Below are 27,563 nucleotides of genomic sequence, written 5' to 3'. Positions count from 1 at the left end.
CTAAATTCGCACCCTACATAGTGCTCAGTGGGAAAGAAGTAAAGGGATTTTATTTATACGTCCTTTTCCCTAGCTCTGTCGTGAACACAATTAATCAACCCGTCTCCGCCTCGCCATTCACGAAGCCTGTAGTAGCCACTTGTCACCAATAGGTGGCACTCATTAAAAGGCTCCAGTGGGTGGGCCGTCTGACCACGCCTCTCAGAAGCGCTGTGATGTCTCTCGGCTTCCGTAGAGCATCGAGCAAGATGGCAGCCTCCGAGGCTGTTAGGCTACGGCTTCAATTTGATTATCCGCCGCCAGCCACCCCGCACTGCACGGACTTTTGGCTTCTGGTCGACTTGAACAGATGTCGAGTAGTTACGGATCTCATTAGTCTCATCCGCCAGCGCTTCGGCTTCAGTTCCGGGGCTCCCCTCGGCCTTTACTTGGAGGGGGGGCTTTTGCCCCACGGCGAGAGCGCGCGTCTGGTTCGAGACAACGATTGCCTCACGTACGTGGGGAGCGGGCGTGGGGCGTGGGGCGTGAGGGGTGGCGGGGTGGCGGTGGGCCGGGGATGCGCCTGCGTACACCCGGGGTGTGCCTCAGGCCCCCGGAGACCGCGAGTGGGTGGGGCTCTCAAACTGCATGCTCCTTACCCGAGGAGATTCTAATTAGTCAGCTGTGAGGTTCAGGAATCTGTATTGTAACGGCCATCCTTCCCCGGGTGCTCTTGATGTAGGTGGTGAGCGGAGCAAACTTGGAAAACCCTGATTTTCGTGTGTGGGCAGGGCCCAAGTTTCATTCATCTTTGATCTAGCGAGAGCTCATTTAGCCTGGCACTGTGTTCCGTGTGCACGATGCAGACGTGCCTGAGACCTGGCGATCCCCTGGCCGCACGCAGGGTCGGGTGCGAGAGGTCGAAGCAAACGGAGGAACAGTCCTGTTCTCGTGACGTTGCAGCTCGTCCAGCCTCAGTGCCCTGGCGATATCCCCTGAGACTTCTGATGGGTGTCATTCTGCGTCTCACCTGGGCGTTTTGTGGTTCCCTTACAAATAGATGTTTGAGACCTTAGGATTGTGAATTGGGAAACAACAGTTTTAAATATGCCTTTGGAAATTTTTAAAAAAAGATAACTGCAATGAGTATCGAGGAGCAATTTTGGTATAAATTGCCCATGTGTGATTGATTTGTCTCAGTAAAAAGGATTCGTATCTTGTACTGATTTATTCAGGGCTTTTTAAAATCGTCACCCGAGGATATATTTATTGATTTTAGAGGGACAGGAAGGGAGAGAGAGACAGAAAGTTAGAAGGGTGTCGATGTGAGAGAGAAGCATAAATCAGTGTTCTCCTTTGTGCGCCCTGATGGAGGATGTCGAACGCACAACCTAGGTATGTGCCAGACCGGGAATTCAACCCCAAACCTTTTAATGCACCCGAGGACGCCTCAACCAAGTGAGCCACCCGGCCAGGGCTCAGGGCTTCTTTTTAAAGCTTTAGCTGCATTGAAATAACTCTAGAATTGTGAACCAGGCTACTTCTTCTTGCTTGTCCTTTGTTGAATATTCTTTTCCCCAGAGCATGTCAGAGTCATAAGATTTCTCTAAAACATCAGGGAATTTAACTTGGGACAATTACTCTATGTTGGAGTGTGTGTTGTGTATGTCTCAAAATCAGGAACACTAAAATTTATTAATGTTTTGTCATTTCTAACGACAATTTGAAATAGTCCAAATTCTTTTTCCTTTCTATTCGCTGTGAAATAGATTTTTCTTTGCAATTCAGAGACAATTTAAATAGTATTAGAGTTGTAAGAACTGAATCCTCTTTTATTAAGTTTACTTTGGTAACTATCCCCTGCCTAATGAATAAATAACTTGCTCCTAACTGACCACAGTTTTATTTCAATTAATGAGGCCTCTGGGAATTATGCTTTTTTTTTTTTTTAAGTGTCAAAAGCAAGCCACAAAAGGTGTGATAAGAAATAAATACAGTACAACGGCAGGCAGAATTCGCCCTAAATGCTTCAAATGCACAAACTCATACAGTAAACACCTCTGCAGCTGGCTTCATTTGTAAATGGGGCAGACCTTAGGGGAAAAAAATGAATTTGGATAAGTTCTGTTACATTTCTGTAGTTTCACGTCTGCACTCATTCTCTGTCTTCCCCCGACTCACTTTTCTTCAGAGCTACAGAAGGAAACATAGCCTCTTTTTTCAAAGGTACTTAATATTGTTGGAGGGGACTAAAACAACTGGTTTCATGGTTCTGTATATTAGCCTTGTGTGTGATGCAGGCAGTAGGGCTGGATAATTATATTACGCTGTGCTGCTCAGTGTGAAGGGTGGTTCAGGAAGGAGAGATCTTTGGGGAATACAATGGTCAGGGAATTTAAAAGTATCTTGAAGGATGGGTAGGAAATGTTGGATGGCCCCGTACAGTTGAGACAAAAACTAGCCTGACTTGGTAAAGACAGGAGTCTGACCGGCAGTAGGATTCTGCTGGGAGCGCTGGGAGCGCTGGGAGCAGCCTAATGAAGGGTGGAGCCAGGCTGCGGGAATCCTGAGACACAGCCCTAGAGGCTCCAGAGGCATTTTCTAGCTGTAACCAGGTGCGTCCAACCTTTTGGCGTCTCTGGGCCTCACATTAAATACATTGCGACGCGTAATCACACACACAAAAAAATCGCATCATGTTTTAAGCAAATTTACGAGTTTATGTTGGGCCGCATTCACAGCCATCCTGGGCCGCACGCTGCGCAGGCTACAGCTGGACACAGGGCTTACAGTAGGCCACGGCCCTTTCTGCACAGCCCACTCTTTTAAGCCCCCCGAACCTGACTTCCTCTCCTCCCAGGCTTCTGGCAGTGAGCTCATTGATTATCTCATTGAATACTATAATTAGGATCATGAGCCCCATTTTTACAGATAAGAAAGTTTGGGGCAATGATAGTGGCAGAAGGATTTGAATCCAGACAATCACTTTGGCCTTGGCAGGCAGTGAGTGGAGGGTGTCAGGCAGCGCAGATGGGCACATCTTTGCTTTTTTATGGTAGAATCCTAGAAGTGAAATTGCAGATTTAAAGGGAATGCCTTGCATTTTTCTTTTCCTTTTCTTTTTTTTTTTAAGGTTTTATTTGTTTAGTTTTAGAAAGAAGGGAGAAAGGTAGAAAGTGAGGGAGAGAAACATTGATTGGTTGCCTCTTTCACACCCCCAACCGGGCACTTGCCTTGCAACCCATCGAACCGAACCGGTGATGATGCCCAATCCGCTGAACCATACCAGTAGGGTGGGAATACCTTGCATTTTGATACTACTACCCAGTTTGCCCTGCAAAGAGTTTGAATGAACAGTGGACGTTCTGTTCTAAAAATTCCTTGGAATCAAATCTCTTCCATCACTAATACAAAGTAATTCATTTCTCATTATAAAAGGACAGTTATATCTGTTACCTGATCCAGGTGGAGAAACGAACACTTCCAGAGAAAGTGTCAACCCTGAAAGGAATGGTAACTAAGCAGACCCAGGTGAACCATTTCTTATTCTCCAGATGGCATTTTGTCTCTCAGTCTCAGCATGCTCCTTACCGAAATTCTTCTCTTCAGGAATAGCAGGTGTGAGGCTGCAGTGATCACAAGTTGTACTTTCATGCCAAGTGTGCACAGATCCATTGTCTTCAGAGTGAGCAACATGATGCCAAGAGCTGTTTTGAAAGCACAAAGGGGTTGCCAGCTCCTCGAAAAGGCAGGGGTCCTGCGTATACTAGACGTGGCATGTGCTGTGCTCCAGTGATTTTAATAAACCACAGTGACGGAAAGTCTCGCAGCCGTTTTCAAAGTTGATGGAAAGTTTGGTTCTTGGTTGTCTCAGAATTGAAACTTGAATCAAAACAAACTGATCAAGAATAACAAGGACCAATCAGATGTGCGGAAGGTTCCCCAGTAGTTCTTAGAATCACAGGATGCCAAGCGAGCTTTTGCCAGTTTAAGGAATGCTTCCTTGCTGCTTGCTGCTGACTTTTACAGCTGGGAACAGGGGATAAAATACTTAGGTAATTTAAATCCCTGGTTTTTCGGAGTCCTATTTCTCTGTTTATCCTATTCATGATATCACATGATATCAGTAGCTTGTACCTTGAGTTGTATGTATCAATTAGCTTGAGGATAATTGAGGATTTTTTTCAACTACATTGAGATAAATCCACAGGATTACTATATCTTAAAAAAAAAGTATAGAATGTTTATAATATGTCTTATTATTCATCAAGTGTACTTTATTTTAAAATATGATTGTTTGCATCTTTCCCTGATCACTAAAAAAAACCTTGATGGAATATATAGCTAGATGTAAATGTATTGACGTTATGATATGTGTTTTTAGCAGACATTTTTGAGCACCTACTATGAACTTAACATTGGGGACACTCAGCTCTCCATCACTGGGCTGCACATACTAGACTTAACTGTTTTCCAATTAGTGAAGGACCAGAATTCCTTTCCTAGAGTGAAATGATTTTTGATGGGTACATTAGGGTTCTCCAGAGAAACAGAAGCCAATAGGAGATGATATAGACTTAGATACATAAATATAGATACGAGATTTATTATAAGGAATTGGCTCAATTTACAGAGGCCGAGAGGTCCCAAGATGTGAAGTTAGCAAGCTGGAGACCTAGGAAAGCGAATGATGTAGTTCCTGTCCAAGTTCAAAGGCCTGAGAACCAGAAGAGTTGACAATGTAGTTTGAGTCCTAAGGCAGGAGAAGTCCTGTGTTATAGCTCAAAGATGCTTGGGCAGAGAGAGCGAATTCTCCCTTGGTCAGCCTTTTATTCTATTCAGGCCTTCAGTGGATTGCGTGAGGCCCACTCACTTTGGGAATGGCATTGTGCTGTGCTCAGTTTACTGATTCAAACGTTAGTCTCACACAGAAACTCCCTCACGGATACACCCAGGACAGTGTTGAACCAAATGTCTGGGCATCCCGTGGCCCAGTTGACATACAATTAATAATCATAAAATGTCATGGAATTTTACAATAACACTCACTAGCCCAGAGAAGATAAATTGTTCAGTGTGTTCCCATATTTAAACAATAAAAGAAAAGTCTGATTTTAAAAAAGCAGTCCACATTTAAAAACAGAATGGATACTTGGCATTATCACTGTTTGGGATTGGCAACATAATAGAGTGGAACGATTGTGAAGTTAGACAAACTGAGGTTTGAATCCCAGTTCTGCTACTTATTAGATATGGATCTTGGGCAGCTTACTTGTCTGCACTGTAATTTTGTGATTTGTTTTAAAATGAAAGATACCCATTTCATGGTGGTGTTTAGAGGAAATGTAAAGAAAATATTTGGGTCATAGTAGATACTCAATAAATAAAATCAGTCACTTGAAAGTTGACCGTAAGGGTTGCCATATAAGCCATTTTGTCCAAGCGAGTCTTTGGGTCCTTAAATGATTTGATATTTTTTCATTGGCAGACAGCAGTGACAGTTTGCGGTCATCTCAGTATATATGACGATGTCCTGGAGATGTAGTTACTCACTAGTTTTCTCTCTTGTTCTTTTGATAGAGTAAAATTAGAAGAGAGAGAAGTCGCTGAGAATCCTGTAATAGTCAGTAACGGTGATGGTACTCATTTCTTACCTAGAAAAGCAAAGAAGCGGTCATTTAAGTTGGAAGAGGATGAAGAAACTGATTATAGAAATTCAAAGAAGCATTGGAAGAGGCAAGAGAACAACAACAACGAGAACACCTTGGATTTAGAACCAAAAGCTGTCACAGATCAGAGTGTGAAGAAAAGAAACAAGAGGAAAAACAAAGTCACATGTGATGCAGTAGATGATGATGATGCTGATGATGGTGAAGAGACCAAAAAAAAATCACCAAAGAAAAAGGAGAAATGTGTATATAGAAAACAGACAAAGAATCCCAAGTTTTCTAAAGCACAGACAGTGAAAGAGTGGACTGTCCAGAAGCATAGTCCTCCAAAGGGCTCTCCTGCTAGAAACAGCCTAGTTAACGCCAAAAGGAAAGGCGGCGTGGACGTTCATGCAAAAGATAGTCCCAGTTCCTCCTCAGAGTCTGAGTCTGGTCATGAATCAACCAGCGATGGTCTCAGCAATGTCATCTTGGAGGTCAGAAAGTCCTCAGAGAAAATATCAACTGCATTATCAAAGGAAGGGTCCTCTATAAAAAACACGACTGCAAACAAAGCAGCCACAAAAACTAGCTTTAACTCTATCCCCATCGAGGACAAGACAGCCAGAACATCATCTTCTAGTTCAGACTCTAGCTCAGAGTCAGATGACGAATGCGTGATGCCAAAGAGCCCGCTGAACAAGGCTGCGAGCCTCTTAAAGGCAGTAGGCCTGTTTGCAGGAAGAGGTTGTCCAGGTCCGGGGCCGTCGTTACAGACTCCAGATGCTACGGGATGGAAGCACAGTGACTCAAACAGCAGCAGACAGGCTCCTGGTCCTCCTCCCAATGTGACTCTCCCTGCCAGTTTGGGAAGAGGGTGGGGTAGAGGAGAGGACCTTCTTTCTCATAAGGGAGTGAGGGGTCGGGGCATGCGGGGGAGAGGTCGGGGACGAGGGCTTGCTCTTCCCTCTGTTTTAAATAGAAATGCTGAATGTCCGAAGCAGCAGCATTTAAATGACGTGCTAACAAACGCATCTACTATTATCCAGGCAAGTAGTCTTTATCGTGAGTTTACCACTTCCCCTTTCCCCACGTAGTGTGGCTGGAGTCGATGTCATGTTTTCTTACCAGTAAAAAGTCACATGACTAATATATATTGTTTTTCAGAATCCAGTAGAGACACATAAGAAGGACTATAGTCTGTTACCATTGTTAGCAGCTGCCCCCCAAGTTGGAGAAAAGATTGCATTTAAGGTATATTTTAAAACAACAACAATTGCAACATAAAGATTATCACCCCTCCAAATAAACTTACTCATTAGCAGTATATACACACATATGTGTGTATGTATATAGACATATCTGTGTGTATATATGTGTGTACACATGTATGCACACCCCCCCTTCCTGCCCAGATCATATCTTTCATGTTCTTATACCTACCATATAGTAGGTGCCTAGTAATTGTTTTCTAAATTAATAAAAAAGGCGTAGCCTGGTGTCTGGAACATAGCAAGTGCTCAATAAAAGAAAGCTATGCATTTCACTCCCCACTCCTGCAACCTCATTTTAAAATATGATTGTTTGCATCTTTCCCTGATCACTAAAAAAAACCTTGATGGAATATATAGCTAGATGTAAATGTATTGAAGTTATGATATGTGTTTTTAGCAGACATTTTTGAGCACCCACTATGTACTTGACATTGGGGACACTCAGCTCTCCATCACTGGGCTGCACATACTAGACTTAACTGTTTCCAATTAGTGAAGGACCAGAATTCCTTTCCTAGTGCGAAATGAGGGGCAACCCTGGCCCGGAACCCCATTTGAGCTGCAGGTTCATGGTCAGGCCCTGCATGGTTCCTTAGAGACAGAGAGGACAGGAGCCACAGGACTTGTATATTCGTGGACTTTTTCTTTTCTTTCTTTTAGCTTTTGGAACTAACATCTGATTATTCTCCTGATGTCTCTGACTACAAGGTAAGACTTTTTATTTAAAAATAATTGTGAGGCTGTCGCTGGTGTGGCTCAGTGGATTGAGTGTCAACCTGCGAACCGAAAGGCCGCCAGCTCGATTCCTGCTCAGGGCACGTGCCAGGGTTGCCCGCAGGCCCCTAATGGGGTTTTGCGTGGAGGCAACTGATCCAGGTTTCTCTCCTCTTTCTCCCTCCTTTCCACTCTCTTTAAAAATAGTCTTTAAAAAAAATAAAAATATAACTGACAGTACATTAAAGAAGCTAGAGTCATTTAATGCTGTTCTTATGGTTTAATATTGCTATTATGGATAATTCAGGTTTTTTGAGTAATTAATGTCATAAAGTAGGAAATGAAAACATTAGCAAACTTAAACTTTTTAATAGCATTAATGTGAAGTCTCCCAGTATTATTTTCCTTACATTTTGGAAGAATTTAGAATCAGAATGATGAATTTAATTTTTTTAACTCATTTTTTTCCTAATCAGTTAGACACACAGACTTATTTGCGTACCTTTCCCTCATAATCCTAAACTTTGAAAGAAAGTAATAAAAAGCTCTCAGCCAGAAAATTTGATTGCTTTCATCATAAGAATATATTTTATATATTTGTGAATTATTACAGGTTAGTAGAGTCTAATATGGTTTCTTTTCCATTATCAGTTAACCACATAATTCACAAATATTATCCTTGAAATTTAATCACTTAATATTTGTATGGAACTTCCTATTGGCATATGAGCTTTAGCACAGCTCAGTAAAAATTACTTAATCTGTGGAATTACAGAATTATGTGTTTCCTTATCTTTTTAACTCATTGAGCATTTTATTGACAACCTGGTTAAAATTCATATTTTTACATACATTTTGTACATTTCATACAAAATGTAAATGAATGTATATTCATTTTGGTGTAAAAGAATATACAGAATGTAAGTTCATTTTTTAAAGGTAATACTTGGTGATTTTAATACAGTATTAAAGATAAAGTACAAGGCTATTTTATTTAATCTGAGTTCATACCTTGGAAGACTTTCTCCAAGAGCAGGCTAGAAGAAAAGTCAGTTCACGAAGGGATTAGGTGGGTTGGCTCTGAGTATTTGGTGTTCTATTATATTTTTCATCCTCTTAGCCCCTTAATATAGATCACTGTATAATTTATCGTCTAAATCACAATACTTGCGATTGGAAAGGATTAATATTATATTGCTAATTATACTAAAATTAAATGTAAATGGACTTATTTGGGACAAATGAGGATGTTTTGTCATCTTATATAAAGAACTAATTTAGTTCTGTGATATATGAGGAAATAGAAATAAATATAGAATTTATACATCCCACAACCTCTGTAAACTCTGATTCTAGGTGATATTAATTTTTTAAAATTTACATTAAGGTGATGATGGTCATCATATCTATTACCTTGAAAAGCTATTTGCTTACTTATTTCCCAGTAGTTTTAGAACTTTTTTCAAATTGCTTTCAAAACCATTTTGGGACAGAACATTGGTCCCCCTTTTCTGCTTTGGCCACAAATGCCGTCGCCCTGCCGGATCGCTGGCTTCATTCCCTAAGCCTGCCTTCAAAAGTCCAGTCTCTCTTCAGAGGGTATAGTCTCGGCCCAGCTGACGCTGTCACATTTGTACACGTGGGATTTTAATTTATGGAGGTGACTGAGTGACGACACAAAGAAGCCAATGCTACTGACAGGAATTTACTACTTACATGTCCCGAGAGGAGGGGCAGTGCATCCGAGGAGAGCCCCGGGGGTGGTTGGGAGGCCACGCAGGAGTGAGGGGCAAGCCCGGGCCCGAGCCTTCGTTGGGGTCCCCTGGGGGTGGGCAAGGTAGGGTGCAGGAGACGGTTAGGACTGGCTGGTGTCAAGAATGAGCAGGCTTTGGTCTGCGGGGCCGCTCATAGCCGTGTGGGATCTGACCCTGGGGTGATTAAGATCAGGGCACATATTGGCTTGGTGTTTGGGACTTTCATTTCCCCTCTATGCTGATTTATTTTTTAAAAAACTTTTTATTGAGATAAAATTTACGTAACATAAAATTCACCATTTTAATGAATGTGAAGTGTTTAACTCAGTGGTTTTAGTATATGCATAATGTTCCGTGTGTTGGTTTTTGACTTCGACTTTTATTTTTGAAAGGAAGGAAAAATACTAAGCCACAATCCAGAGACCCAGCAAGTAGATATAGAAATTCTTTCATCCTTACCCGGTGAGTCTTCTAGAAAAGAGTTTCAGAATGTAGTCTTTTCATATCTGCGTTGGTTTCTAAATAGCTGTGCACACAGGAGCCGCTGTCTTCATCGGCCTCCGCAGTTCACTGGCACGCTGACTCCCTCTCAGCCTGGAGCGGCCGGGGCTCCACTGGTGGAGTAGTGTGTCTGCTCACAGTTACTGGGTTTGTTCCCAAAGCTGTTAGGCAACTTGTTCTTATTACTGTAATTATGTAAGTTCATACAAATTATATCAACTGATGAAAATTGACTTCAAAAAGAATTATTTGTATGAAACCTAAGTTGAATGCTGACTCAAGAGTGGGTTGCTAAAAACCTTGCCATACCATTCAGTTTTGTGTGGGTAGATGAGCTATCTAAGAGATTGGGAGGAATTTGGTAGAAATCGGGGAAGATTTTGTACTTAAATTGCCTTACTAGTGTTTGCATTTTTGTATCAGTTTAAAAAAACCTCAAAAACTGGAAATTGTGCAAATTGCAGACATGCATTAATGATATAATTTATAAAAAAGAGCTCTTTTCGGTGGATCCATAAGATCTATTCAGCTCTATTTCAAAAGATTAACAAATGAACATATTTTTGATGGGTAAGTCAAAATAAACTATCTAAAGTATTTGTGTATGCATACTCTTCACACATTATTCTGCCTTATCCCTGACGCACCCCACCGATTGCCGGTTCCGAAGTCCTGGGATGAGAGGGCTTTTACTGAACATGGCTTCACTTGGGCTGTGTTGTATGGGTCCCTGGCCAGAGACCAGGGGAGGGCTCCATTTCTTTAGCAGACCCTAAGGCAGTTAGTTTTTGTTTGTGTTTAAATAAGGTAGTGAGTAAAATAATCAAAACCACAGTACTCAGAAGTTAGTCAAAAGGATTTTTCAAAAGTTTACGATATTAAGTAAATGATTAGATGTAACCTACACTGGTTTTCCAGCTTTATTCTGATTAAGTCTTGTTTGGAGAGATCCTCTTTAGGAATGGTGGACAGAGAAATTTGTCCATAGTCACATTCCATGGACATGGCCTGATCACTATCCCTTGTCACATGATTGACAGTGATGACATCTAACTAGAACTTTTCTTCTTTGGTGCATCAAGGAATGGCTTTTTCTGTTTTCCAATAGAAATACAGGTAGTCCTTGCTTTGCATGGTTCTGATGTCCATGTATGTAAGTTACCATGGTTTAGCTAGATAACACCAGTTCCCCAGTGATATTGGGGATGTTAACTGAGAGTAACTGCATCAAGTACAGCCAGCTCTGTAGTCCACTCATCACTGCGTAATAACAGATGCCCATACCACACCACTTCTTTCAGAGTCTTGGTGATTGGTCACTGTGCTTCTATTACTCAGTTTAGTTCCCATCCACATAGCAAAGTATGTAGTTTTGTACGTCTGTGTCCCTCAGTGATACAGCCGCATGACATTTACAAAGTGAAATAGGGAATTGGTCAAGAAAAATGAAAAGACAACAAAGAAGCAAAATAGGGACATACAAATCAAGTTTAAGTGACATCATAGAAGACAGAGCTAACTATGGGCATGTTAATACCGAGTTTATACGGACTTCTTGACATAAATAAGGATAGCTGTGATGAAAGGGATGAGGGTGTCCCAGAAGTGATAGCAGCAAAAATTCCCAGGGTTATGAAAAAGAAACAGGCTCTCAGAGCTATTTCATGACATCAAAAGCCCCAAGGATAAAATATTGAAAGCTGATCCAAACTTAGAAATGAGTATGACAGTTCTGCCAGGCATAGAAAAGATTCTCTCTTTGCACTGTTTTTACCTGACAAGGCAAGTGCTGTTCAAACTGCCCCTGATAAGATTTTTACAAAGAAATAGGACACTTCAGTTCTCGGTGTTTCTAATGTTTTAAATTGTGGTGTGCTTCATAAGTACTAGTTTTACTTCTTCTCATTTCTTATACAGTAAAGGTTTTAATGTTTTGTTAAAAAGTTTTGAATGATCGTGAAACAATCATAATTTTTCCCATTGATTATTAAGATTGTTTTGCGTGACTTCAGCTTACATGGTGGTCATTTTTATGGTCCACACTACTGTGCAAAGTAAAAACTGCTGTATTACCAAGCAGTACGCATGTGTAGTTTCTGAGGACAAAACAAGATGTGAGAATTTTGCAGAATTCAGATTACCTTCCCTTGTTGAAACATATCAATTGTCTTTTAGGATTGTGTTGTGGTTATACATTCTTTTCTGGGATAGGGATAGTGTATGAAGCTCATTTCTTTTTGATGAAGGAAAGATCGTCTCTGATAAATGGCTGAGGAGCTCGCGTCTGCTGGTGCGGGGTTTTTCAGGGTCTCCTGTCACGGAGCACTCCGTGCTTGCGCGTGTGTACCCAGCCTCCCTGTCAATGCACTGTTTGTTTGTGGTGGTTTTTCCAATGACCCAAATTCCCCACAGAGGAACGTTTTCATTACCGGGAAATGACTTACTGCCTTTCTTCCCTACTGCCTGATTTCAGCCATGAAGGAACCTGGGAAATTTGATTTGGTTTATCACAATGAAAATGGAACTGAGGTGGTGGAGTATGCTGTGACGCAGGAGAAGAGGGTAGGTGCGCTTCTCTTCTGGGCGTTGCTGAGTCATTTGTTCTGTGCGACTGGATCCTGGTGGTCTGCCTGGACGGTGACATTGCAGCTTCCTGAGCTGCCTGCGTTAAAATCATGAAGGGGGTGTCTGTCCTGCCTGCAGGGTGGCATATCAGTGCCAAGTGTCAAGTTAGGGCACCACCTTGTAGGCTTAAAGAGCCTACATGACAAGATGCACAGATAATACACTCTTAGAGTCTAGAGTTGCATAAAATCATGGTATGTAAGATTATGTAAGGGTTTCAGCAGAAAAGTCAAACATATTTGAAAAGCTTTTTATTGACATACAGATTCAGAAGAGTACACGTAAGTATAGCTTGAACGATTTTCACAAATGAACATACTCATGTAATCAGGACCCAGATCAAGAACATTAACATCCTCTTCTGGAAATCTCTCGTCTCCTTGTAGTCACTGCTGACCCTCCGATGTTACCATGATTCTGACTTAAAATAGCATGGATAATTTGAAGAATGGCATAAAATGATGATTCTGTCTTTTGACTGTTTAAATTCTTGAATTGCTGTTTTACAAAGTTGATGTTTCAGAGCTTTGTAGGCAGCCACACTAGTTGCTGGTAATGGGCAGCTCATTAGGCTGTGCTACCATTGAAGAAAATAGACTTTATATGTAAGAAAAGGCTTCCTATTAAGGTGTTTATATTTGAAATGTTATGGATATTATCCTATAAGTTTCAGTACTGCAGATTCACATTTTATCTGAAATGTAGAAACCCTAACCTGACCTTTTGCTTTGATTTGTCTCTAAGATAGATGATCCTCTTAGAGATTTACTCCAAAAACACATTTTTAGGGTCTGTGGTAGGATCAGCAGATTTGGCCCAGTTTTATCAACCTCTTTATTTGCAATATATTTAGCCTCTTTTGTTGTTGTTTTTGAAATGTATTCTTGGAAACTTGGAAAATTACACAGTGGAGGCTTCCCTCTCTGCGCCTTTGAAAGTAGAGGCCTGAAGCAGAGCTTGTAATTACCTCTTTCAGACACTAGGTGGCTCTCATCATTCATTCACATGGCCAAATGCTAGAGTTTGCTTTCTCTTAGTAAAATGTGAACTACCTCCTATTTTAAGCAGCATAGCATAAGAACTACAGAGCTGCACAAAAGGGCATCAACAGTTTGGTAATAACGCCTTTGGGCCAGACCTCCCCTGAGGTCTGCAGGCTACCCATCCACAGAAGCTTGTTAGGCAAATCCTCCTGAACCTTTGTAACCTGCTACCCCTCATTCCACCCCATCGCCCTTCACTCCTGCTCTAAATCAAAGAAGGATGACATATGCTTAATATAAAATTTAGCTGCATTTAAGGTAAAGAAGTTTCTGTACTGTAATTAAACTTAGTTTATTGGGACTCAAATTATTCCAGGTCTTCAACCATTCTGCACAAATGGAAATTTACTTGACTGTAGTTTTCAATGGACTAAAACCTATATGACCTTAAAATGAAATCCCTAAATTGAACATTTTGTATTTTTTCTTCAGATCACTGTTTTTTGGAGAGAGTTGATTGATCCAAGGCTGATTGTTGAGTCTTTGAATAGCACATCAAGTACAGAGCTTGCCTGAGTATGACGTCTCCACCACATAGTTTATAAATGCCTTGTTTGTGAAAGTGACTATAACCTGAACTTTAAAAAAAAAAGATCTGAAAGTTGTATGCATTTTTTTAGTTATCTTCACTGTACTGCATAGGACAAAATATCTACCTCATCATTTAAAATACATGGGTGTATTGCTTTTCTAGACCTTTTTTTCAGGTTTAAATTTTAGTGACAAGAATTTAAAACATGACATTCCCTGTAGGCATTGTTATATATCAGTATGTATGGTTTCTTGTCTTTTTTATTTTTTGACCATCAGGTAGCCGTTGTCAGAAGCAGTTTATAAATATCAAGTACAAGAAAGTGCTGCATATCTTGTCTCAGTAAGATTTATTAAGTAACATTGTACAACATGAAAGCATGTTACTTGACCTAATTTTTTACATTTGAGTTGTTCTATTAAATGTGGAACATCTTATACATTTCAAATATTTTATAATTGTAATTGTCAAGAACTAACCAGTAGTTGGGTATGTTGCAGACAGTGAGTAAGAAACCCTTTCACGTTATTCTCAACTGCGAAGTAAAGGGTTGTTAGGGTGCCGCGCAGAGCAGCCAACATAAGGCCTGCTGTGTGTGCCTGGGGAGGACGCCTGTTTCACTCGGCGAGGGGGTTTACTGTGAGTTCAGGCCAGGAATGTATTACCTTTGCTAGAAGATCTCAAGCCCCTGGCCGAGTGTGCTGGAGTGAGGATCTTGAACAGAAACTTCCCTTCCTGTTACTACTCAACACGAAGCTAAAATGACGACTGTGAAAATTGCTTTCTTTTAACGAAAGATCGGATCCCTCCAGCTCTGCAGATTTTTAAATAAAATTATATTGAACTAAACTTTCATGCTGGGTCATTACATTTAGTTGAGTATGGCAAATCACTGTTGTTGTTGTTGTTTCTTTACAATAATGTGAGAGAGTAAAATTTTCTGGAACAAGAAGGTATTGCATAGTTTAGTCAAACAGAGTTTGTTAGATCTGGGAGCTGTTCGACCAGTGAAGATGCTGTCCAATTTTAATTTGCATGGCATTATGTGAATCAAAATGTGGATTTACTGATTTGTAATGAGAAGTATTAGTCCAGAATGATGGGATCTTGGCACTGGGGCTCTTGTGTGGCACACTTTCCAGGGTTTGGAAAACAAGACAACTAGTAAATGCCAACAGGTATGTGAAAAAATGCTCAATGTCGCCAGCTGACAGAAATGCCAGTCAAAACCTCAGTGAGGTATTAGCTCACACCTGTTTGAATGGCTTTTATCAAAAAGTCAAAAAATAGCAAACAGGATGTGGAGAAAAGGAACCCTTGTGCACTGTTGGTGGGAATGTAACTTGGTTACAGCTACCATGGAAAACAGTGTGGAGGTTCTGCAAAATATTAAAACTATATGATCCAGCAATTCCACTTTTGGGTATTTATTTGAAGAAAATGAAAACACTAACTTGAAAATATACATGCACTCCCATGTTTATTGCAGAATTACTTATACTAGCCAAGATACAGAAACAACATTAAGTGTCCATCAGTGGGTGAAATGGATTAAAAAATGGTGATATATATATATTATACATATAAGATATATGTAGTTATTATTCAGCCATTAAAAAACAATGATATCTTGCCTTTTGTGACATTATGGGTGGAGCTTGAGGGCACTATGCTAAGTGAAACAAGTCAAGACAGAGAATGACAAATACCATATGATCTGACTTATGTGGAATCTTAAAAAAAAGCCCCAAATAAAGCTGAACTCACAGGGACTAGACTGATGGTTGCCAGAGGCATGGGGTGCTGGGCTGGGCAAGACGGTTGAAGGGGGTCAAAAGCGCAAACTTCCAGTTATAAAATAAATGTCATAGGGGTGTAATTACAGCATGGTGACTATAGGAAATAGTACTGTATTTCATAGTTGAGAGTTGCTAAGGGAGTAGATCTTAAAAGCTTTCATCATAAGAAAATGTCGTAACTAAGTATGGTGACAGATGTTAACTAGACTTACTGTGGTGATCGTTTTATAATGTATCCAAATATCAATTATGTTGAGTACCTGAAGGTAATATATTGTTATGTGTGTCAATTATACCTAAAAGGAAAAAGGTTAACTAGTAAATGTCAACTCAACTACAGGGAAGTGTTGACTTCAAGGTGTGTTTTCTTCAAATTAGTTTATGAGTCACCTTTTCCCTCTTTAGTGGTGTTTTTTTAAACAATGAATAGCACTCTACTACAAGGGTCATTTTAGGAGGTCATGACCTGCCTTTTGAAAGATGAAATACAAAAGAATGGTAAACAAATACTGTACCACCTCTAGTAAATCCAGGTTTGCTTTATGAAACAATTTATATATCCCTGTGTGTGTACTGGATCACCATATAAAATGTAAATATTTACATTTACTGCTTGAAGTCAGAGATGTAAGTGTCAGATGTGGAAACCCTAAACTATACCATTTATTCCAGGAGGGACAGAAAAAGAGGGGAGATGAAAACAAAGCTGCTCGGCACAAACCCGGGACAAAATCTTTGCCTCACTGCTTGGGACTGGTGGTCCAGGAACAGTGTTCCAGAGGGGGAGAATAGCAAGTGCTCCGATGCCAGCTGCAGTTATTACTATTCTGTGGGTATAAAGTTATAACTCATCTAACTCCTCTCAACTTCGTACTGAGTAACTTGCCAAAGACCACCCAACTAGAAGAGGGAGAGTCTAGTATAATGTCAGAGCATGTATTCCTGTCCCCAGGGCGTTCTGGTGGCTGTCCCTGACGTGGCTCTGTGCTGGGCTGAGGGTAAGCAGCAGCAGGGGGCCTGCCGCCCATCTCCCCCGCGGAACCTTCACCTGTGGGGACAGGAACATTTGGACTACCTCTACCCCACGCATCAGAGGTCCATCTTAAGGTTGTTCAGAAAATGTTGGTTTACTCTAAGCCTCTAAGCAAACTCAAAAGGGGCGTATTCATAAACTCCAACTCATGAACATTCAGGAAGAAAAGTCCCAACTCAACTAGCATGGGATAGTCTTCACAGTGGATTGATTTCACTTTGCAAAAATTATATCGATTTAAAACAAAGGAATTTTGTACCCTGCCTAAAATGTTCATTCTAAAGTTTTGCTGTCTAAATAAGAGTGGAGCTACAGGTAGCACCTAGATCTAAACAACCCAGGTGTAGCCATGGGAACGGGACGGCTGGGAGAGCATCCCTCCTGTGTCCTGATGGGATGGACTCAAGGGGAAAAAGAAGTTTTGGTTTAAGCCATGAGTCTGCACTGGAACCTAAGTGCCCAGTCGTCGGTCACTGTAGGGTTATATGACCTTAAAGCCGGAAGCTACGTTCAGAATAAGAAAGCCCAGTCTCTGTTTTCACTTGGAGATGACAGATCCAGAGGAAGTGAAGTCACACAGCCTGTGGTTAGAACAGGGCTCTAGAGTCTGATGAGCTGGGTGCAAATTCTGCCTTTGTCTTCTTACTCACTTCACCCTCAAGTTATCTAACCTCCCCAAAAGCCACTTTCCTCACCATAGCACCCACCAATAGGAGTATGGTGAGGACTGAATGAGACAGTAATGCATGGGAAGCATTCAGCACCAGACCTGGCACATAGTGCTTCTTGATCAGACGTTAGTTATCATTGATTTCTGTTCCTGTTATGTGATTTGCCCAATGTCCTGCTCCAAATTTTTGTCAGAACTTGAGTCCCCTTAATTTATTTTCCTCTGTTGGAAATGAGTTGCGCCATGTATTAGCGCTGCCGTGTTGAGACTTCCTTTCATTACGCCTTCGTAGGAGGAAGTCAACCTCCTAACTCTTATCAGCAATGCCTTTATTCTAGAAGGCTTGGCGATTTCTGCTCCTGACCACATCCATCCGTTATCTCCAGAATCTTGTCTTACCCTAACATTCAGGCGGTACAGCTTTTACCCCAGGCCCCTAACCATGACCCCCCTTTCAGAGAGGTTATATTGAGAGAATGACTCAGGGTTGCGTTTTGTTTTTACGTCCTTCTTCTCTGTAAATGCCTTGCCACATGCATTGTATACTGGATTTTTTTTCTTTTTTGGGGCAGATTCTGCCTCATGTTTATTTGTACCAATAGCACAGAGGGACACCCAGGTTCCATGCAGACAGAAGCCCGGGTCACACCTGTCCTTCTGTCTTCATCGACAGACAGAGGCCTCTATTATGGAGCCTTTGTGAGGGCCTGGGCTCCTTTGGAAACCCCTAGCCATGCAGGGGTTTGGTTCCTGGACTTGGCCGTATCTGCACCGAAGCCCGTGGCTCCTGAAGCGCCTGGGACTGAAGAGCTGCAAGGTATACTTTCATAACTTGTAGGATGTTTTAAAAGGGATACGGTACCAGTAGGAGTGTTACTTAAAAAGACATCAGGAGGTCGAACCATTAGACAATAGGAAATGGAGAGGCTGCAGGGCTGGAGTTGGGGGTGAGTAAAGGATGCAGAAGCAGCCGGTGGTCTGAGGCCCTGATGGGACTGCAGCCAGCAGGGAGTGCACTGCGGGCCTCGGCTGTCATCGGCCTTCCCTCCTTCCTGAGGCCTCGCAGTTCTCCAAAGACACGGAGGGGAAGGAAGAAGAGGTCTGCTTGTACTCCCAAAGCACTTCTCTTCTGTAGAGCTGCAAAGGGGACGGAGCCTCACGGAGCTACCCTCCTCGGCTGGCAGCCACCTCAGTCATGGGGCCTCCATAGACTCCGGACCTGGCGGAGCCCAATCTGCCATCTGAGACTTCCTCGTCTGCCCCAGGTTCTGGCCTCCTTGTCTCGGGTTAGTAACAGAGCGAGGGGAACAAACCCAAAATTCCACCATTAGAAATTGAGCAAGAGGTTTGGAGCTGAATCCCTTAAGAATATGTCCTTGTAAAATCATTACATGAAAAAAAGCTAAACACAACTGAGTACAGGAATATGCTTTTGGCTCCTGGGCAGATAATTAAGAACTGCTGCTCTGTCTTGTGCAACATGAATAAGGGCTTTGGTGAATTTTTAAAACATTTTTATGATAATTAAAAAAAATTTTTCCCCTTCAGTATCAATTCAAATGTACTGTATTTTGCTGTGTATAATGCACACCTTTTTGCCCACATATTTGAGGAAAAAATAAGGATGCACATTATACATGGGTAGTACCTTGTATCTGTTCTTGTGTTTTGTAATTATTTGTTACATAAAATTTCTTGTACCATAATATGTTAAAAAATAAATGCTAAAATTCCTTTATAATACAAAAACCAAGTATGTAAATATAATAAAAAATTGAATTAAAAAATTAAAACAAAATTTTTTTTCCTGAAAGTTTGGGCCAAAAACATGGGTGTGCATTATACACAGCAAAATACAATATGTTGTTTTTGCGAGGTCATATTAAGATTTTTAACAACTACATACACAACATCCTCCCCCCTCCCATTTTTAAAAAAGAAATGCAGTCTCACATAATCCTTGGAATTCCAAACATTTATTCCATCAATGTTACCAGTGTAGCTACCTTCTTTAGGCCTTTTGGGAGACAATCTTGAGAACCCTTGTCAAATGAGCATAGTAGCAATAGTAATAAAAATGTAGCTAATTGGCCATATTGAGTTCTCACCCTTTAAGAATAGACTTAATTTCTGAAAACAGCCAAGTTTGTTGTCTCCTAATCCATTTTAAAAAATAGACTTTATTTCCAGAGCAGCTTTCACAGCAAAATGGAGCAAGAAATACAGAGAGTTCCCATATATCCTTGACTCTGCATCTCCCACACAACCTCCACCAATATCAACAATCTACAAAAGAGAGGTACAGTTGTTACAACTGATGAGCCTATATTGATCGACACATCATTACCACCCAGAGTCCTAGTTTACAGTAGGGTTCATTCTTGGTGTTGTACGTTCTATTGGTTTTGCTAAATGTATAATGATGTGTATCCGTCATGATAGCGTTATACAGAATAGTTTCACTGCCCTAAAAATCCTGTGCTCTGCCTATGCATTAATCTCTGTCCCCAGCCCCTGGCAACTGCCGACCTTTTTACTGTCTCCATATATTTTGCCTTTTGCAAAATGTCATACAGTTGGAATCACACAACATGTTACCCTTTCAGCTGTGCTTCTTTCACTTAATAATATGAACTTAAGTTTCCTGTATGTCTTTTCATGGCTTGATAGTTCATTCTTTTTTTAGCACTGAGTAACATGCCATTTCAGAATGTACCATGGTTTATTCACCCATTCATCTACTGAAGGACATCGTAGTTGCTTCCAAGTTTTGGCAATTGTGAATAAAACTGCTATAGATACCTGTGTGAAAGTCTTTGTGTGGACATACACATTTTCAACTCATTTAGGTAAAATAGGAAGGAGCATGATTGCCGAATTATATGGGAAGCGTATGCTTAGTTTTGTAAAAAACTGCCAAACCATCTTTCAAAGGGGCTGCCCTATTTTGCATTCCCACCAACAATGAATGAGAGTTCCTGTTGCCCCACATCCTTGTCTGCTTTTGATGTTGTCTGTATTGGGCCATTCTCATTGGCAGGTAGTGATTCTCATTTTTGTTTTAATTTGCATTTCCCAGATGACATAGGACGTGGAGCATCTTTTCATAGACTTATTCGCTATCTGTATATCTTTGGTGAGGTGTCTGTTCAGATCTTCTGTCCACTTTTTAATGCAGGTTGTTTGTTGTCTTACTGAGTTTTAAGAGTGCTCTGTATATTTTGAATAAGTCTTCTTGGATATGTCTTTTGCACATATTTTCTCTCATTTTCTAGCTTGTCCTCTTATCCTCTTGATCCCAATTTATTTATTTGTTTATTTATTTTTTTAGGGAGAAGAGACAGAGCAGAAAAAAAAAAAAGAAAACAAAAAATGGAATAGGAGACAGGGTGGTGCTGAATTATCCACACGGTGGACTGGGCCTGAGCTCAGGGCACCAGCAGGAAGGAACATCAAAAACATGAGACGGAAAGTCTTGAAAGAATCTGATGTCACAAAAGACATAATAACATCTACCTTTGGCTATAATAGTGTAATTGGTACAACACTGCCCTCCCACTGAATAATTACAAAACTGAACAAAGTATATAAAACATTTTTTTCAGGCAGAAAGTAGTGTAGGACTATGATTCTGGAGAGAAGGGAAGCACGCGCAGCAAGCCTCGCAATCACCCTGGATTTCGGGTGTGGTGCTGGGAGGTGCAAAGGTGTCTTGCTGAGCTGAGGTGGGCAAAGACTGGGTTAGTGGGCTACTGAAGCAGCTACAAATTGGGAGGAGGGTACAGATAAACGAAAAAGCAGAAGCTGTGTGCAACGAGGAGGGCCACAGAAGTCCACATGGGGATTCACCATGGGCCCTTGGTTGAGGGCTAGGCTGCACGGGTGCAGCATGAGGCACTGTGAGGCCTAGGAGAGCTGATCTGTCCTGGAGTTGTGAGCTGAGTGGCGATACTAGAGGCAGTATGTAGTTCTGGGACGTGCTGGTTTTCTGACACAGCCAGAGTGGAGGAACCCCCATGGGCACTTTGGACTTTCAGGTGATACTCCAGGAAATACATGAGTTAGGCATCAGGAATATGTCATAGTTAAAGGAACACATCCTAAAATTAAAGTAAAAAACTAAAATATACTCACTGTAATAAAGAATAAAACCAAAGCTTATTGGGCCAAAACAAGATGTCTGTAGCTCAACTACCTACCAGAACAAAATCGCTACCCTTTAAAGGAGGACAATATCATCTAGACTTCTTAAAACATATTATTCACAATGTCCATCATACAAGAAAGAAAGTAATGTGGAAAAGCAGGGAGATTTGACCCTTGATGAGGGAGATTTGACCCTGGATTATAGAACAGGCTCTAAGAAAACCCAAATATTGGAACTGACAGACAAGAATGTAAAGTAGTTGTAGTAAATATTTTTAAGGACTTAAAGGAAAATATAGTCATACTGAGTGAATGAATTGAAAATCTAAACAAAGCAATGGAAATCATAAAAAATAAAAAGAGTGGAAATCTTAGAATGGAAGTGTAAAATACCTGAAGTTGAAATTTAAGTGTAGGGAGTTAACAGTAAATTGGAGAGTTCAGAAGGAAGGATGAATAAACCTGAAATTAGATAAATAGAAATGATCCTTTCCGAGGAAGAGAAAGAAAAAACATTTAAAAAGATGAACGAAGCCTTAGTAATGTATGGGACAATATCAAGCAAGCTAACATATATTTCATTAAAAGAGAGAATGGGACAAAAAAAAAAAAGAAACAAAGTCCAAAGGATCGCCCAAATTTGGAGAAAAACATCAAGTTACAAATCCAAGAAGCCTAGCAAACCTCAGGCAGGGTAACAAAAAAAAAAGACACCTAAGGCATGTCATAGTTAAATGCTGAAAATCATAAAGAGATAATCTCAAAGCCCATCAGAGGAATGAAATACAGGAACTCCTCCTGATCCTTTGAAATATGTTCCAAGACCTCCATGGATGTCTGAAATTACAAATAGTACCAAGCCTTATATATACTATGTTTTCTTCCTATAAGTACATACTTATGATAAAGTTTAATTAACACATTAACCAAGTGGGAGATTAACAATAATAAAATAGGACAATTATAACAATCTATTCTAATAGAAGTTATGTGAATGATATGCTCTATTAGTAGTTATGCGAATAGGGTATCTCTCTCTCTCTCTCTCTCTCTCTCTCTCTCCAAATATCTGATAGTCGGCCCAATAACCAAGGTGGCGACTAAGTGACTAATGAGCAGGTGGCATAAGCACTGTGGGTATCCTGGACAAAGGGATGGTTCCTGTCCCGGGTGGCATGAAGCATGATTTCATCACGCTACTAAGAATGGCGCACAATTTAAAACTTATCTATTGTTTATCTCTGAAACTTTTCATGTATAGTTTTGGACCTCAGTTGACTGCAGGTAGCTGAAACTTTGGAAAGCATGACAAATGACAGCCGACTTCTCATCAGAAACAATGGAGGCCAGATGACATACAGGGCCTGGCACAATTAACACCCCGTTTTTATTACAAGATCTTATTACAAAATCATAAGCATGTAATTCTGTAACATAACAATCTCACACTCAAGCATACCATTATGACATTTTAGGAGAAATGTTCAAATTGCTGTCCATCTCATGCAAGACATTCACATACCCTACCAACCACACTGAAGCAAGCCCTACTTCTGCTGGACCCTGTAGAATAACACCTTTAAAATATTGAAAGAAATTCCGTCTAGAATTATATATTCTGCAAAATTATCCATTAAAAGAAGACAAAGACATTTTCAGATAAAAGATGAAAGAATTCATTGCCAGAAGGCCTGCATCGTCGAATATGCTGAAGTAAACTTGTATCCATAGGAGGGAATGAAGAGTCCTGGGAACGGCAAATATGTGGAGAATATATCTCTTTGTATACACAACTATATTTTCTTGTTTCATTTTCTTTGAGAGGTAACTTTAAAGCAAATGTAATTATATAGAGTAACACTGTTAAAAGGTAAACCGAGGCACATTACATTTTTGAAGAGTTTATGTAAGCAAAAACATTGATCCCAATCAGCCCGTGCCAAATCAGAAGTAGTTGGGGGGCGCTCTACCAGCAGGAGCTGGGGGAAGTCTTTCGTTATTTAATTGGCTGTAGCTTAAGCGGCTTCCTTGCTGAGGAAAGCCCAGTTTGCTCTTTATGAGTGTTGTTGTCAGGTTTTCCTTTCCAACCCTCCAGTTATTTATAGGAACTGACTCTGGCTTAGATCTTGACTACTTATATTGGCTGCCAACGTAGGAGCCGCCTCTGTCTACTAACCTCCTTGTTTAATGGCTTTCATAATAGTATGGGGTTTATGATGTATGCGTATGTAAAATATATGACAACAATAGCAAATGAGGTGGTAAATAAAATTGTAATGTAATAAAATTCTCACATATTATATGAATTATTAATGCAATATTAATTCTAAGTGGACTGATAAGTTTGGAATGCATACTGTAATCCCTAGAACCCCTAGAAATACTGCATAATAAAAAGAAGTATAGATAAAAGGCCAATAAGAAGAAATAAAAATAAAGTGCGTAGTATATTTGGTTAAACAAAAGAAGATGGGAAAAGAGGAACGTAGGAACAAAAATCAAAGAGACAACTGAAAAACAAATAGCAATTTGGTTGACGTAAAATCAGTAAATACATTAAATACAAAAGAACTAACCACTCTAATTAAAAGGCTGAGATTGTCAGATGGGATAACAAAGCAAGACCCAACTACATGCAGTCTATAAGAGACAGACTTTATACAGAAAGACACAGAGAAGTGGAAAGCAACAGCATAGAAGGATACTACACAAGAGTAAGACAGGAAACCTAGTGTGACTATATTGCTTTAAGTAGATTTCAAGAGAAAAATTATTATGAGATATAAAGCGGGGCTTTTCAGAATTATAAAGGGATTAAATATTTAAAACTATATAAAACCCTTAAGGTGTATGTACCTGTATTAGTTTCCTAGGATTGCTGCGACAAAATACCACAAACCAGGGGTAAAAAAAAACCCCAAAAACCAAACACACCAAAAATGTATTCTCTCACAGTTCTGGTGGGTAGAAGTCTGAAACCAAGGTGCTGGAAGTGCCATGTTCCCTCTGGACTCCATATGACGGACCCCCTTCTTGTCCCCTCCGAGCTATATAAGATTGGCTAGCCATCTTTGGTATGGCCTGCAGTTACAGCATTTTAATCTCTGCCTTCATTGTCACATGATGTCCTCTCTGCATGTGTGTTTGTCTTCACATGGCATTTTCCTAAGTGATACTGAATTAGGGACTACCCTAATACCTCTTCTTAATTGATTGCATCTGCTAAGACTGTATTTCTGAATAGGTTACATTCAGATACTGGGGGTTAGGACTTAATCATATATCTTGGGGGGTGGGGAGTACAACAATTCAACCCATAAAACTACATAATAACAAAGAAGAAAGAAAGGGACACATACAAAGTTAATTATCATATTGAAGAAATTAGTATCTTCTGTCAGAAGCTGGTAGAACAACTAGACAACAAATTGACAAGGATAAAGAAATTCCAAACCTTAATGTACCCTTTGACATATATTCAACAATTTCAACACAGACCATTTTTTTCAAATGCACTAGGAGTGGTCACTAAGACTGAATACTGAGTCATAAAATAAGCCTCAACATATTTCAAAAAACAAGCATCTTAGAGAGTAAACTAAAATGGAATTAAACTAGACATCAATAACGGTAAGATATCCGGGAAACCTCCAGATATGTGGAAATTAAGCTATATCCTTACAAGCATCTAATGTATTAAAGAAGAAATTACAAAGGAAATTAGAAAATAACTGAAATGATAATGAAAACACACAAATCAAAACTTGTGGAATATAAGTAAAGCAGTGCTTAAATTTATAGTTTTAAATACCTATACCAGAAAAGAAGGAAGTTTAATAATAATCTATTATTCCAACTTCATAAGTTTGAAAAAGAGCAAATTAAACCAAAAGTAAATAGAAGGAAGTAACAAATAATAGAAGAAATCAATGAAAAAAGCAGACAAATGACAGAGAAGATTAAAGCCAAAAGCTGGCTCTTTGAAAAAAATTAATAAAATTAATAACCTATTAGGTGGATTAACCAGGAGAAAGAGAAAGAAAATGCAAATTACTTTCATCAAGGATGAAAAAGCCTTATTATTACAGATTCTACTGACAGTAAAAGAGTAACGCGTTGGAATCTCAAAAACAATAAAACAAACAAACAGAACAAAACAGAAACAGATTCATAGATACAGCAAACAAACTGATGGTTGCCAGATGGGAAGGGTTAGTGGGATGGGGAGAAAGGTGAAGAAGATAAAGAAACACAAATTGCCAGTTATAAAATTAGTCATAGGGGGGTAATGCACAGAAGGGAATACAGTCAATAGTATTATAATAACTATGGCTGGTGACAGACGTATTCTAGACTTACTGTGCTGATTGCTTCATAAGTTATATAAATATCTAAACACTGTGCCGTACACCTGGAACTAATATAACATGTATGTCAACTATAATTTAAAACTAAATTTTAAAAAATGATTACAGGAAACAAAAGGAATACCTCGGGTTGATGAAGTTTTCAGTTTTCACCAGGAAATTTATTAATGTCTTTTTTGGTTGTTAATTTTACAGATTTAATAACATGGTATTATAAAAGTTCATCTTGGAAAAAAAGAGCAAAAATGGTAGAGCAAGGACCTCTGAACATTTTGCCTCCATGAAAGAAACTAACAAAAAATGGTCAGAGCAGACTTTTTCAGAACCGTGGAAATTAGCAAAGAGCTGGCAACAATTCAGGGAATGCTTATTCGAAAACAGTGGCTGAGCAAACTCTGCGGTGTTTTCACTTGCTCTGTTTCCATCGCTGCAACCCCAGCTCCACGGCAGTCTTGAAAACCAATAATCTGCAAACAACTCTGATCTTTGGAAACACTGGTAAACTCATTTAAGGAAATCTCTGCCCAGTCATTGGCTAACTGATCACAAGGCTAATGGAGCAGAACCTCTAGTAGCCACATATGACAAAGAATACAGACTTCATGGAATTAAGTCAGAAAAGTCACTAAGCAAATAAGAATGACAAACAGCCACAACAAACCCTGGGGAGTGGGGATTGGGCATCCACAATGCCACATTATGTTATTTTAAATATCAGGTTTTGAACAAAAAATTATATATACAAAGAAACAAGAAGGAATGGCCCATATGAGGAAAAAAAATCAACAGAAATTATCCTTGAGGAAGTACAGGTATTGGACGTATAGACAAAAACTTTAACTTAGCTATCTTAAAAATGGTCAAAGAACCTTAGGAAATCATCTCTGAAGAAATAAAGGAAAATATGAGAATGATGTCTCTCTAAATAGAGAATATCAGTAAGGAGATAGACATTTTTTAAAATAAAGAACCAATGTAGATTCTGCAGTTGAAGCATACAATAACTAAAACAAAAAAATTCACTAGAGGGGCTCAACAGCAGATTTGAGTAGGCAGGAGAAAGAGTTGGTGAATCTGGCTAGAGATCAACTGAGATGATCCAGTCTGTGAAACGGAAAAGGAAAAGAATAAAGAAAAATGAACAGAGCCTCAGAGACCTGTGGGACACAAATGAGCATGTCCACATACACATAATGGGAGATCCTGAAGGAGAGGCGAGAGAGGGTGGGCAGGAGAAAGTATGTAAAGAAATAACACGGGAATAAAAGTAGTAAGAAGGCAGCAATAGAGACAGAGAAGAACAGAAAAGGTGTAAGACAAAAATATATAGCCAATAGCTGATGTAAATCCTACCTTATCAGTATTTTAATGTAATCAAATGCTCCCATCAAAAGGCAGAGATTTGTAGAATTTATAAAAAACATGATCTGACTGTCTATACATGCTGTCTGTAAGAGCCACACTTTAGATTCAAGGCC

At 39.9% G+C, this 27,563-nt stretch overlaps 1 protein-coding gene across 1 annotated transcript; it reads left to right on the top strand.

Annotated features, from left to right (window-relative positions):
• Positions 1–231: 231 nt before the first annotated feature.
• Positions 232–14,881, top strand: COIL (coilin). The gene is made up of 7 exons (XM_054585445.1): positions 232–493; positions 5,560–6,676; positions 6,795–6,881; positions 7,562–7,609; positions 9,762–9,831; positions 12,344–12,432; positions 13,971–14,881. Exons 1-7 carry the CDS (start codon positions 249–251, stop codon positions 14,052–14,054), a joined length of 1,740 nt encoding a protein of 579 aa, XP_054441420.1. The 5' UTR covers positions 232–248; the 3' UTR covers positions 14,055–14,881.
• Positions 14,882–27,563: the final 12,682 nt, after the last annotated feature.

This window comes from Pteronotus mesoamericanus, unplaced genomic scaffold, assembly GCF_021234165.1.
Source record: "Pteronotus mesoamericanus isolate MK-2021 breed Mesoamerican mustached bat unplaced genomic scaffold, CSHL_Meso_final contig_84, whole genome shotgun sequence".
Lineage (NCBI taxonomy): Eukaryota > Metazoa > Chordata > Mammalia > Chiroptera > Mormoopidae > Pteronotus > Pteronotus mesoamericanus.
Note: the sequence above shows the minus strand (reverse complement) of the source record. Positions and strands in the feature narration are given on the sequence as shown.